At 43.2% G+C, this 14,941-nt stretch overlaps 1 protein-coding gene across 10 annotated transcripts in view; it reads right to left on the bottom strand.

Annotated features, from left to right (window-relative positions):
• Window positions 1–14,941, bottom strand: part of VPS35L (VPS35 endosomal protein sorting factor like) — a 1,435,757-nt gene that overhangs the window by 1,086,367 nt on the left and 334,449 nt on the right. For 9 of the 10 annotated variants that reach the window (XM_073591197.1, XM_073591205.1, XM_073591203.1 and 6 more), the window contains one exon: window positions 11,426–11,554. The exons of the other annotated variant lie outside the window; for it this stretch is intronic. In XM_073591197.1, coding sequence (XP_073447298.1) covers window positions 11,426–11,554 — 129 coding nt within the window. The remainder of the gene's footprint in view (window positions 1–11,425; window positions 11,555–14,941) is intronic. 10 annotated transcript variants of the gene reach the window in all.

Genomic DNA, 14,941 nt, shown 5'->3' on the forward strand with positions numbered 1-14,941 from the left:
TCGTATTATAATTGAACAGTGATTAAACAATTATAACTAGGTTCTCTACACCCGGCCTACAGGTCTATTATTTTCCATCTACCGGGGGGTGGAGGTGACTGCAGGACCAGCAGGCCCGATCACACATGGGTCCGTCCCCTCCCGAGGAGCCCATCCTGTCCAGGAGGATGGTGGGGAAGTCCCACCCCCCGATCAGTATTCTCCCACACAGGGGGTTGAGTCTACACCAGGAAGGTGGTACCGGCTCCCCTGGTGGGCTTCGCGCTTAGACGCAGCGCGTCAGTAAACCGCGGGCCAAGACACCCCCCCCCAATCCATCCGCTCCACTACATCCCCCGACACCCTACAGGAAGTCCAGGGGAGACATCGCGCTCCGGGGGGATCCGCATCCCCCCAACCGGCAAACAGCTGAGCAACGTGCCCATCGTGACCTGGGAGGGGGAGACCAGCACCCAGACCGGGGCGAGCGGGACAATGACCAGGGAGACGACATAACACCAAGCATCAATAGCAGTCATATAGAAAAAAAAATTTAAAAAAAAGGGGGGGGGGGGAGAAGACACACATGGCCTCTTCAGAGCTGGTACATCTACCTCAGGAGGAAGCAATAGTACATATAGGAGCCGGTGTGGTGATGTGTCTGATAGCGGGAATGCATTATACTCCACACCGGGCCGAGCATAGCATACGAGTGTCTAACAGAGAGGTGTTGCAAGAGGCTCACCCATTATGGTCCATGTGCACCTCCCAAGTCTACCCCCGGTCCCGCGGGAACGGGGCCCCCCCATTGTGCGGTCCGCAGGTCAGGGACCCGCCAGTACAGCAGGCTTCAACATCTGCTGAGGGGGGGCCAGAAGCAGCAGTCAATGGGTGGAGAGGGAAGAGGACCCAGAGTCTAAGGCAGCTCAGTGTCGGCCCCCGGGGAGAAGTGGGCAATGTGGATGCCGCCGGCTAGCTGGCATTGGGGAGCAGTCAGATCAATTGAGGGGCAAACCAAACAATCTGTGTGCAGTCTTAGAGAGGAATTGGTATTAGACAGGCCGCTCATGACTCACGTGTCAGGTGCCCGGGGTCTCCTTCTGGGCCGTTGCTGGCGTAGAGGCTGGTAGTTCCGATGAGCGGAGGGACCCGGGTGGCCGGAGGGACGAGGAATAATAGCAAGCCAGTCCGGAACCGGTTCCACTCCCAGGTAGGCAAAAAGGGCTGGTAACTCTGCCGGAGTACGTAGGGTGAAGGAGGCAGCAGCATAACGGAAGATGACCACCAAGGGGTATCCCCAGCGATATGTGCATCCCTGTTGTCTGGCCAGGTCCAGGACGGGTCTCAGCAGGGACCTTCTCTGTAGTGTGGCTCTGGAGAGGTCCAGAAGAATCTTGATTGTGGCGCCATCGAACCCCACCTCACCATGTTCCCAAGCTTTACGTAGGATGAGCGTGGCCTCCGGGAGGCCCCGCAGTCGCAAGCAGTTGCGGCGACTGCAGCCTTCCATGTCCTCCAGGTTTAGCTGCAGATCAACAGCCGTGGTTGCCTGGGACACTTGGGAACACTCCAGTGCTGACACCCAGTGTGCAAGGGAGGAGATCAAAGCTTCCCCGGAGTCCACCTGATCCATGTGTGCGTGCAGCTCTGCCTTGACCTCCTGAATGTCCCGACTGTGCGCTTCTTTAATACGGAGGATGAGGGCCTCGATGTCTGATTTGGTGGGGAGGGCCTGCAAAGATGGCGCGGAGATCATCAGGCATGCCGTTCTTCTGTTGAGAAGGGCCAGCCATATCTGTGTTAAAGGCAGCCGGCATCTCCGGAAAGTCTGTGGCGGTGGATGGAGTAGGGGAGACAGGCAAGTCTGGCGTGGCGTTCCCTTCCATGTAGTGTGCACGTGGCGCCCGGCGATACCCTCTGTGGGTCTCGGAAGTATCGCTGGATACCGCTCCATCGGGTGAGTGATCGGTTGCCGCCAGCCGAAATCTCGTCCTGTATCGTTTGGTGGTTATCATGCCTCACTGTCATCCAGATAAAGCCATCAATTTTGCGGGGTGGAACGGGGAGGCAGAGAGCTCTCAGGAAACACTTCTTCACTCGGCCATTGCTAAGCCACGCGCCCCTGAAGGGCGGTACTCTAATGGTAGGCATACCCATCGATCAATCTTTTTTGTTCTCATTACCAGTTTCATGATTACACATAGATACATATATATATTCTCTGCAAGCATTATATATATATATATATATATATATATTTTTTTTTTTTTTTTTTTTGTTTTTTTTTTACATATATCGTTAATTTTATATTTTTATATTCTTCATATATTTTCCATTTTTTGTAGAATGTTTTATTTCCTTTTTTAGATATTTTTAAACATAATTTTTGATATTTTTTTATATATTTTTTGATCTTATATATTTTACATTTAGCTTTTATGTGCCTCTAAGTGTCCATCTTATTATTCCAGTGCACTCATACTATTATATGCTACTAAGTGTTCCAATATATGTATTTTATGCTTTAGATCTCCCCTCATTTGAGTTTACAGTCTCTCATAGCCTTTGTCAGTGCTGTGCTACTAGTTGGCGCTGAGCCTTGTTGTCCTACAGCGCCGGCATATAAATAGCACACCACTGACACACTCCCCCTCAGGCCTATTGAAGGAGCAGTAGCTCTGAGCACGTAACCTAGCTTATCCAGTCTCCAAGAAACCTCCCTCGGTGTTAGCCCTCCCCCTGGAGTGTACCCGGAAGCCGTTGGATGACCCGTGACGTCACGCACATCCTCCGTGTGCTCCACGCCGGTCCCAGCTTCTCCCTGATGGCCACAGGAAGAGTTACCAGCTACAAGCTTCCATCTGCAGCCCTACAACGCTGATACACCTTCCGGACTGGAGCTCGAGGAACATACACAGACTGTCTACTCACAGATGAGCCTTTTAACATGTCCTCCTTGTAAGCGTTTATTTTTCATGTGTCATTAAACTTTCATATTAATACTACACTCAGGTGGCGCTTCCTTTCTCCACCCCCTCTTGCAATACCACAGAGCCAGCTCTCTGAGGACAGCAGCCGCCTCTAGGACCAACCACCCCATTAGCCAGCTCTTCACATCCTGTACGGTCAGACTATATTAACCCCCGGACTGCCACTACTATGGCCATGGACTGTATGCCTGGCTAATCCTATATAGCCCCATTATTGTATGCATTTTCTGTATATGCGCTTACAGTTATTATTACCTTTCTATGGTCCTGTGCAGCTAAAAGTTCTGTGTGTACTCTTTACAAAGCAAACACTTATAAAGTGCTTTACGGTTGGTACCTAACACCATCTCGCCTACACGTCATATACTCATGGGCCTCGGACCGCTGCTGGATGTGTCATCGTGACCGAGGTACACTACTCCATATTTACTGGAGTTGCCCAGCTCTCCAGCCCTACTGGGGCTCGGTGCAGGACCTTCTCCACCGGCTGTTCGAGGTGGATATCCCCCTCTCCCCTAAGCTGTTCCTACTGGGTCTTCTCCCTCCCAATCTCCCCGGGCTGGCAAAAAACTTGCCACTCATATCCTCACGGCAGCTAGGTGCCTAGTGGCATTACACTGGAAGAAACGACACACCCCAACTTTCTCAAACCTCTACGCCAGAATTAAAGATGTAGAGATCATGGAGTCTATGTCGGCCCGACTGGAAGATCGCATGGCCAGACACACAGCAATATGGGAGAGCTGGTATCTCCGGTTGGAACCCCCCCTGACTGCCTGGGGCACCCCCCTTTTTCAGCTCCCCGGGGCCCACGTCCACATGGGATCCTCGAGGGATGAGCCTGGGTGGTTGAAAATACTCTCCTACATACTTTTTCTCCTCTTTCTTCCTCTTTTACTAACCCCCCTTCCCCCTTTTGTTTAAGAAAAACAATCTATGCATTTGCAGAAACAATGTCTTCCTCAGGGTATGTTTAATTGATGTCTGGGACCTGCATACAGGTCTATAGGTACTACCACCGTGTTGGGCACACGCTCTTAGAGCCGAACCTCAACCCTGGTCAACCAACTAAGCCTAATGTCTGATATTTGCAGGATGCACTCACGCAACCTTCGGATGACTGCTGATGCTTTCTTATTTCCCACCCCTCACCCCCTCTGTGTTTGTCTTATTCCACTATCCCCCCTTGTTTTTGTGTTTTTTGAGCCTCGTATTTTTGCTTTGTAACTTTTAAACCTTAATAAAAATTGTCAATTATCAAAAAAAAAAAAAAAAAAAAAGCAAAGCACCCCTGTCCATCCCGTGCTCACGCGCAAAGGCGAACACAAGCGTCGGTCTGGTGTCATACGTAAACAGCAATTGCACCATCCATGTGAGATATCACCGCAAAGGTAAGATAGAGGGCAGTAATTATAGCAGTAGACCTCCTCTGTAAATCTAAAATGGTAACCTATAAAGGCTTTTAAAAATGTATGTAGTTTGTCGCCACTGCGCGTTTGTGCGCAATTTTAAAGCATGTCAGGTTTGGTATGTATGTACTCGGCATAAGATCATCTTTTTTATTTCATCAAACATTTGGGCAATACAGTGTGTTTTAGTGCATTAAATTTTTTTTAAAAAGTGTGTTTTTTCCAAAAAAAAGTGTTTGAAAAATCGCTGCACAAAAATTGCAACACCCACCATTTTAATCTGTAGGGCCTTTGCTTTAAAAAATATATATAATATTTGGGGGTTCAAAGTAATTTTCTTGCAAAAAATTTTTTTCATGTAAACAAAAAGTGTCAGATGTATATATAGAGATAGAGAAATAGATAGATAGAGAGATCTAAATCTATTAAGGATGCACCGAATGATTTTTTTTGGGGCCGAAACCGATACCGAAAATAAATCTTCCTTGATTCCGAAAACCGAAACCGATACCGAAACAGCACCGAAACCGAAATAGGCTTTTTTTTTTATCTATTACCCCAAAAAAATATCGGATATACAAAATTGTGTTACATTCATATTCGTTATATTATTTATATTCAACTTAAATAATTAATTATATGAAGAAAAGAATACTACAATCCAGTAATGTCAAAAAGTACTTAAAAAAGTAATAAAAAGTAACCCACATAAAATTGGACAGTGGACACAGAAGATAAAAATAAAATAAGACTGCAGTCAGTGCACATTGCACCACCATACCAAATAAAACAGGCATAAAAAAATAAATAATATATAATATTAATAATAATTATTATTTAATATTAATATAATAATAATATAAAAATGCCAAAGACTGTCTTTTTTATATTTTATTAATTTCCAACATACATCAGAACTAGTAATTCAGTTCTCTCTCCCTAAGGTTTCAGCGGCTGGATGTGCAATAAGTGTATTTATGTCATAGTCATACAGTAGACCGCACTGTGTTCCGGCCCCGGGTATGGGCGGAGACATCCTGGAACACAGACTAGTCTACAGCAGCGGTGCTCAGCCAATCACAGCAAGAAATGTAGACTAGTCTGTGTTTATGGAAGTCACCGCCCATACCCGGAACACAGTGCGGTACTGTAGTATGTAGACAGCCACAGATACAGAATATACAGTTTTGCACATGCAGCGGGCTGACAGCTTAGGGAGAGACAATGATATAGTTTGGCCCAACAACAGAACAAACTATGCATAAGTAAGTAGTACTTTAAAGAACAACTCTCTCAACTAACCATAACAGAAATATGGCAGAAGGCCAGAGTTTCTGTAAATATAACATAGTACAGTGCTATCTGCTATAATAAAATTTTTATTTTATTATTTTCTTTCAACTTAAATGAGAACTAGTAGTTTTTTTTCCCAAGTTCTCTCCCAAAGGTGTCAGCGGCTGGATGTGCGATATAAAAGTGTATGTATGTAGCTGCAGGTTAGATACATACTAGTCATACAGTAGACCGCACTTGTTCCGGCCCCGGGCGGAGACATCCTGGAAGTGGAACACAGACTAGTCTACAGCAGCGGTGCTCAGCCAATCACAGCAAGCAATGTAGACTAGCCTGTGTTTATGGAAGTCACCGCCCATACCCGTAACACAGTGCGGTATAGTACTGTAGTATGTAGACAGCCACAGATAGAGAACATACAGTTTTGCATTTGCACACGCAGCGGGCTGACAGCTTAGGGAGAGACAGTCTCCAACTCCCCAACAAATGGCACAACTAGACAACTGGAACATACTAGGTAGTCAGTCATACTATGTTGTATGTTCCAATTGTCCAATAGCACAGTCCACAATACCAATTCATTTACTATGTTCAACATGGTAAATGAATTGGTCTATGCTATGGATTTTTAAATCTATTTCAGTAAAAGGGGCAGATTTCGCTTTAAGAACAAAAGCTGTTCAGCTTTCTCACAGGAGAGACGGTTTCTCTTCTCATCAAGAATATGAGATGCTAGACTGAATAGTCTCTCACTCTCTGTACTGGTGCTTGGGGCAGATAAATATCTGCGTGCAATCTGTGCAAGGAAGGGAAAATGTTCTTTGTTGATGCGCCAGTACTCAAGTGGATAGTAGCTTCTGGCAATAGGCTGTTCAGCTAAATAAATGTCCAGCTGTTGGGTAGCTGCACTTGTTGTGGCACCACTATGGATTGGGGTGCATTCGGGTAAAATTTCTTCAAACATACGAGATATGGAGGGAGTGTGTTCCTCTTCACTTGTGTGTGACCGTTTCTCACTTTCCTCTGTGCGACACCTCGAAACTCCTTCACTAGATGCTTCCACCACCTCCATTTGTGCCAGTATCATTTCCCGTGCATGCTGCTTTTTCTGCACATTAAAGTAATGCTCTTTAAATCGAGGATCTAGAACTGTTGCAATGCAGTACAGAGGGTTAGACTTGGTGTCTTGAAACCGATTGGTAACGACCTCCAGTAGAGTGGTTTTAGCCGTTTTTACGCCATGGTCTGTTTCTACCTCTTTTCCAAGCATATGCTTCAGTGCAGCAATCAAGGGGATAACTTCAGCAATGGAAGCATTAGTTGAGCTTATTTCTTTTGTTAACTGTTCAAATGGAGATAGAAGAGACAAACTATTTTCAACTAACGTCCACTGATGTGCACTCAATGTTGCTGACAGCTCATAATCTGCAATGTATGCAGCTAAGACACGCTTTTGTTAAAAAAAAGACTTTGTAGCATATAGTAGATGCTGTTCCAACGAGTGGCTACATACATCTTGCTGCAGTCGTTTCGGTGCCATTCCAAACTGCATCTGCAAAGCTTGTAATCTGGAATAAGCAAGCGGAGAATGCTTAAAGTGACCCACAATTTTTCTTCCTTTTGATACGATATCAGATATGGTGCGCTGACTCAGCAATCCTTCATTCACAGCCAATTGTAGCGTGTGTGCCATGCACGGTATGCTTTGAAGTTCACTCTCTTCCATTGCCTTTGCCATGTTCCACGCATTATCTCGGACAATCAAATGCACTTTAGACTTCTCAATGTGCCAAGTGTCAAGCATGGTTTTTAAAGCATCAGATATTGCTGCTGCAATATGTGATCCAACAAACTCACGTAGGATGTTTTGCAATTGAAATTTGTCATCTATCCACTGCGCTGTCAGGCTGAGCATGCTCGTTGGACTGACATCTGAACTCCAAATGTTAGTAGTAAAACTGATTGCTATGATGTCGGTAGTCATGAGCTCCTGAACATGTTTAACACTGCTAAACAATTCATGTAGACTGGTATCTGCAAAGTAGCGTCTGCTTGGTAGTAACGCGGCTCAATATGTTGCATGAGCCTACGGAATCCAATGTCCTCCACAACAGAGAATGGCTGGTCGTCTAATGCAATAAATTCCATAATTTTAGCTGTAATGGCATGAGCTTTGGGACTGTCACTTGCATATTTTTTAACCTATTGAAACACTGTGGCCACAGATGGTGTTAAGCCTGAGGCACTTTTTGAAAGCGGCGCTGTTTTCTTGTAATCAGAATGCTGAACTGGATGACGTGTTTTCAGGTGGTGTATCAAACCTGTTGTACAGTAAAAATCTCTTAAAAGGTGCACATTTAGGAGATATTTACACTGCCTATAGGTAAGCCTTATTATAGGCTTACCTATGGGTAAAACTTAAAGATGGAAGTTTACTTTCTCTTTAAAGCAAAATATACCTAGATGTATCACTTGTTGAACTTTTTATGTAGTCTCTTTTCCACGCTACTGTAAAATGTATGATTTCATCTGGTCAATGCTTCAATAACAAACTAGGGAAAAAAAAAAAAAAAATATATATATATATATATATATAATTTATTTGTGGGTTCTCCAAGTAATTTTCTAGAAGAAAAAAGAAAAATTATTTAAACATGTAGGAGAGAAATGCCAGAATTGGCCTGGGCTGGAAGTGGTTAAGGCAAATCAAGTTATGGCTTAAACTACTTGGTGGTCCACTTTTTTTTATTGCAGGATTTTACTACCACTTTAAAGCTTAACATTTATTAAAAAAAAAATTGTTCTACTTACCTGCTCTGTGCAATGGTTTTTACATACAGCAGCCCTGAACAACCTTCTCTTTTCGGGTCCCCCGCTGACATACTCCACTCCTCCTCTTCCCAGTGCTCCCCCACAGGAAGATGCTTCTTATAAGGGCCCACCTGCAGGCTCATTATTGAGCTATACGGACTGCATTCACAGGCACAGACAGCACAACTTGGCCCTGCCCCCCACTCACAGAATTTGACTGACAGCAGCAGACGGCTCCCGCTGCTGTCTCTGTGAGCAGAGACACAGGAGAGAGCTACTATAGATGAGCACAGCGCTGTATCGACATTGGGCTCAGGTAAGTATACTGGGGTGTGAGGGGTGATACAGATGCAGGGAAATGTTTTACCTTTATGCAGAGAATGCATTAAGGTAAAAAATTTCCGCCTCTACAACCACTTTATTGTCACTTATGCAGGAAAAAAAATCGAGCTGCCATCCACCCTCAGGGATTGTTCCATCATTCCATTATGGCCCTCTGAATCATTACCTGTATTAGTACATCTCTCGTATCATTTATTGATTTTTTTTAGTCAGGTGGGCATAGTTTATCCTCATTTTTCTCTCTCCTATGTGTATTGTTTGGTGCAAAGGTAGCAAACATTAATTTACTGACAGTTTATATGGTTTTCATTTTTCTGGGGGTTTTTTTTTTTAATAATCGGTGTGTTATATGCTTTTTAATTGCGGAACTATTGGTCCCCCTAAAGGAGTGTGTGTGTGTGTATATATATATATATATATATATATATATATATATATATATATATATATATACACACACACATACACACACACACACACACACACACACACACACACACATACATACAAATAAATAAAACTCTCCTTGGCCCTCCCCATTTCTAAGATTAAGCTCTGAATGGGTGAAATCCATATGAGGTTTTACTAACAGTGAATGCGATTTTCATTTGGTAAAGTTCATGGATTCCAAAATCAAATGTTAACCACTTATCGACCGGCTCACGCCTATATGCGTCGGCAGAATAGCACGGGTGCACAAAACGACGTACCCATACGTCACTCCATCACCGGCTAGCAGGCGGGGGCACGTCGCCAGCAGGACACGCCGCGGGAGCGTGTCTGCGGGTCCCGCGGACTCGATGACCGCCGGTGGCCCGCGATCGTGGCATGTAAACAAGGCATTACCCTGTTCTGCCTAGCAACAATACAGATCTACTCGGGAGCAGTGATCTCTGTCATGTTCTAGTGAGCCCATCACCCCTACAGTTAGAACACACTCAGGGAACACACTTAACCCCTTGATAGCCCCCTAGTGTTTAACCCCTCCCCTTCCAGCGACATTTACACAAGCAAGTGCATCTTTATAGCACTGATCGCTGTATAAATGTCAATGGTGCCAAAATGGTGCCAAGTGTCCGATCTGTGCGCCACAATGTCACAGTCACGATAGATGTCGCAGATCGCCCACCATTACTAATAAAAAAAAATTAATAATAAAGATGCCATAAATCTATCCCCTATTTTGTAGACGCGATACCTTTTGCGCAAACCAATCAATATACACTTATTGCGTTTTTTGTTTACCAAATATATGTAGAATACATATTGGCCTAAACTGAGGAAGAAATTAGGTTTTTTTTATATATTTTTGGGGGATATTATAGCAAAAAGTAATATTGTTTTTCAAAATTGTTGCTCTTTTTTGGTTTATAGCGCAAAAAATTAAAAAAAAAAATAAATTAAAAAACCGCAGAGGTGATCAAATACCACCAAAAGAAAGCTCTATTTGTGGGGGGAAAAAAGGACATAAATTTTGTTTGGGTACAACGTCACACAACGCGCAATTATCAGTTAAAGCGCCACAGTGCCGTATCGCAAAAGGGCTTGGTCAGGAAGGGGCTAAATCCTTCCGGGGCTAAAGTGGTTAAAAGCAAATGCTTTTTTGATGTGAAAAAGAGCAATCAAAAGTCAAGCTATAACATAACTAATAAGTGTTTATCTACACATATTGCATGCAGCTTTACAACACTTAAACATGTAAAACAAAAAATATTAAATGCAGCGCTTAAAAGTATATAAAAAAAAGTATTCCACCATAAATTCAGTAAATAAATATCCACCACATTATTTAACTGTGATCATTAAAAATGCAAGTAATGACACATGCAAAAGTCCACCTTTAATTCCGTGTAATATCCTTCACCCTGAATAATTAAACTACCATCCACATATATCCTTAGCAGTATGCGCTTGTTACACAACATCCTTCACATTCTCCCACTGGTATAGTCAGACCACAATCTGTCACTTCCACTCCACATTGACAAGGTACCAACAGAATAGAATGTCATGGTGTAGTATTTATTGGCAACTTGCCAACATGAATCAGTCCACATTAAAAACATCCGACAGAAAAGCCACTTGAAACACTAACATTAGGCACCGCCAACTACTGAATGGAGTGGCGGTGTGACCTCTTGCTATTCAGCTCCTCCCAACATAGTTTTGTGCAATCCATATACTTATTCTGTTAAGCGCTGCATTTTTATATTTTGTTGCTTTTTTGATGTACTGTAGAATATTTGTCATGTCACCAAAAGTACTAATGAGAATTTTCTTATTCATGTTTGTATTTTTGAACGTTCGTTCAAAAATCCACTAGTGTTTGGCGAGCTTTACACAATCTGCAAACATTGAAATGGAGATTTTCCCTGGATATTGGCTGACAACAGGACTGGAAGCAGTTGCATGTCTTAAGTGCACCAAAAGACTGGGTCTATTTTCAGCAGAGCAGGGGCAAAGATTTTTCAAATAATTAATAACACACTCTATCATTTATCCTTATGTGAGTACTAGATCTAGAGATGATTTCTTGGTAGGCATTAGATGGTGACAGGACTCACTAAAGAAACTAAATGACAGGAGAAAAAAATAGGTAACCTGTATGACTATTTTCAGAGCTTTGACTTTCTGATCGGAGGCCCAAGCATCCTTTAAAGACTGGTTGAGCTCATCAATCCTGCTGATGTAATCTTGCTGAGTCAGATTCAGAAGTTCTTTTTGGGATCCCTGGAAAAGCAAATATAATGGTTAATGTCTGCCCTTGTTGACACAGAGCTTATACAATTTCAGAAACTCTCCAAAACTGCAGCTAGACATCTACTAAAACATACATGTGAAATAATTTAACAGCTTGCTTCGGAACAAATTACTTTTGTTGCTCAAGTTAAAGAAAAATGCAAGTTAGACTTACCGGTAACATGTTTTCCAATAGGCTTTCAGGAGAGCACCCGGAGTGATCATGGCTCCTCCTCCCACAGGAAACACCTAATCAAGTCTTTAACCACTTGCTTACTGGGCACTTAAACCCCCCCTCCTGTGCAGACCAATTTTCAGATTTCAGCGCTGTCGCACTTTGAATGACAATTGCGCGGTCATACACTGTACCCAAATTAAATTTTTATCATTTTTTCCCCACAAATAGAGCTTTTTTTTTGGTGGTATTTGATCACCTCTGTGGTTTTTATTTTTTGTTAAAAAATTTTTTAAAAGACCAAATTTTTTTTTTTTTTTTTAATTATATTTTTTTTATAAAATTTTGCAAACAGGTATTTTTTTCTCCTTCATTGATGTACGCTGATGAGGCTGCACTGATGGGCACCAATAGGGCGGCACTGGTGGGCATTGATAGGTGGCACTGGTGGGCACTCAGAAGTGGCACTGATAGGCAGCACTGCTAGGTGGCACTGATTGGCACCACTGGTGGACATTGATAGGTGGCACTCATGGGCATTGCCTATTGGAAAGCCTATTGGAAATCAAGTTACTGGTAAGTCTAACTTGCATTTTTCCAAGGCGTCTTTCAGGACAGCACCCGAGAGGATTATCGAAACTTACACCATTTAGGGTGGGACAACAGCCTGTAAGACTTTCCTTCCGAAAGCCTGGTCCCCAGCCGTCATGAGGTCTAACCTATAATGACAGGCAAAGGTCGTCAGACTTGTCCAAGTAGCTGCCTTACAGATTTGTTCGGGGGTGGCACCAGCTTTTTCTGCCCAACTCACCACGGAAGCTCTTGTAGAATGAGCCCGGATACTCACTGGACTCTCTTCGCCTGTAAGGGAATAGGCTTCTGAGATGGCCATTCTCAACCATCTGGCAATGGTTCCTCTAGAAGCTTGTCTTCCTTTTTTATTACCAGCAAATAAAATGAATAATGCGTCTGAACATCTAAAGTCTTTAGTGGCTTCCAAGTAACTCAAGACTGCTCTTTTAACATCCAGGGTATGGAATTCTTCTTCCTTCTTACCCGATGGATTAGAACAAAACGTAGGAAGTATTATCTCCTGGATTCAATTCTGGACCGAAGCGACCTTCGGTAAAAAATTAGGATCCGTCTTCAGAACAATTCAGTCTGGAAAAATGGAAAAAAATGGCTCCCTGATTGATAAGGCTTGCAGCTCACTGACTCTTTGAGCTGTTGTAATAGCCACTAAAAAAAACTGTTTTCAAAGTAACTCATTTCAGGGAGGCTAAATTAATGGGTTCAAAAGGTTCCCTGGTCATGGCCCGTAGAACAACTGATAAGTCCCATACTGGACAATTTTTTATCACCACTGGTCTAGACCGAGTGAGAGCCTTGAAGAATCTAATCACTAAGGGTTCTGATCAAATAGATTTTTCCAAAAATACCCCCCAGTAAGGCAGCTTGAACCTTTAGAGTGCTGACCGCTAGGCCGTTGTCCACTCCATCTTGCAGGAATTCCAGAAGGAAATCTGTTTTAATGATCTGTCGGATGCTGTGCACCAGGAGTTGAAGACTTTCCAGACTTTGGAATATATTGCTCTTGTAACCTTCTTTCTGCTAGATAGGAGGGTAGCCACCAATCTATCCGAGAAACCTTTTCTCCTCAAGAGCTGCTCCTCAGAAGCCAAGCCGCGAGTTTTAACTTTGCCATTTCCTGGTGAAGCAGAGGACCTTGTAACAGGTCTTGTCTTAACAGAAGGTGCCAATACGGTTTTAGTTGCATCTGTAGAAGGGATTAAAACCAAGGCCTTTTGGGGCAGAAGGGCGTGATGAGGATCACTGTCATATCCTCTTTCCAGATTTTTGTTATGACCTGAGAGTTAAGCTGAAATGGGTGGAATGCGTAACAGAGGTGAAATTTCCAACTGTGTGCCAGAGCATCTACTTCCAGTGATGACTCGTTCCTGTTCAGGGAGAAGAAGCGGGACACTTGTGAATTTTCCTGAGTCGCAAAGAGATCCACTCTTGGCCGCCCCCATTTCTTCACGATCAAATGGAAGACATCTGGATTCAATTGCCACTCCGCTTCGAATACCTGGTTCCTGCTGAGGAAGTCCGCTACCTTGTTTAGAGTCCCCTTTAAGTGGACCGCGGACAAGGATAGAGTATGGAGCTCTGCCCAACTTAACCACTTCGCATCCAGGCCAATTCTGACACTTCGCTCCAACATGTCAAAAATCATAATTTCTTTGCTATAAAATTACATAGAACCCCCAAACATTATATATGTTTTTTTTTAGCAGAGACCCTAGAGAATACAACTTTTTATCTTGCACGGTATTTGCGCAGCAATTTATCAAAAAAAAAAAAAAAAGTTTCATGCTTAAAAAAAAAAAAACAAAACAAAACAGCAAAGTTAGCCACATTTTTTTGCATAATGTGAAAGATGAAGTTACGCTGAGTAAATAGATACCTAACATGTCACGCTTCAAAATTGCACACGCTCGTGGAATGGCGCCAAACTTTGGTACTTAAAAATCCCCATAGGCGACACTTTAAAATTTTTTACTGGTTACATGTTTTGAGTTACAGAGGAGGTCTAGGGCTAGAATTATTGCTCTCGCTCTAAAGTTCGCGGCGATACCTCACATGTGTGGTTTGAACACCGTTTTCATATGTGGGCAGGACTTACGTATGCGTTCGCTTCTGCGTGCAAGCTCACGGGGACCAGGGGCGCTTTAAAATTTTTTTTTTTTTTTTTTTTTTTTGTTAATTTTACTTAAAATTTTTTATTTTGACACTTTTTTCAAAAAAAAAAAAAAAATTTTTTTTTGATCACTTTTATTCCTATTACAAGGAATGTAAACATCCCTTGTAATAGGATAATGACATGATCGGTCCTCTTTACAGTGAAATATGGGGTCAATAAGACCCCACATCTCACCTCTAGGCTGGGAAGCCTAAAATAAAAAAAAAAAATTTTTTAAAAGATCACCGCTTCCCAGCTGAGGCGGCGCCGTTTTTTTTAATGCAGAGGCTGGGCGTGACGTCATAACATCGCGTCCGGCCTCCGAATGGTCATAGAAACTCCGGCGGCCATCTGGTCCGCCGGAAATCTCTATGATCTACATCCGGCGCATCCGCTCTCCGACTCACCGATCGCTGAGGTGAGTCGGTAGAAGCACCGGAGGGCGGCGGGAGGGGGGGGG

The sequence above is a fragment of the Aquarana catesbeiana genome, linkage group LG06 (assembly GCF_042186555.1).
Source record: "Aquarana catesbeiana isolate 2022-GZ linkage group LG06, ASM4218655v1, whole genome shotgun sequence".
Taxonomy (NCBI): Eukaryota; Metazoa; Chordata; class Amphibia; order Anura; family Ranidae; genus Aquarana; species Aquarana catesbeiana.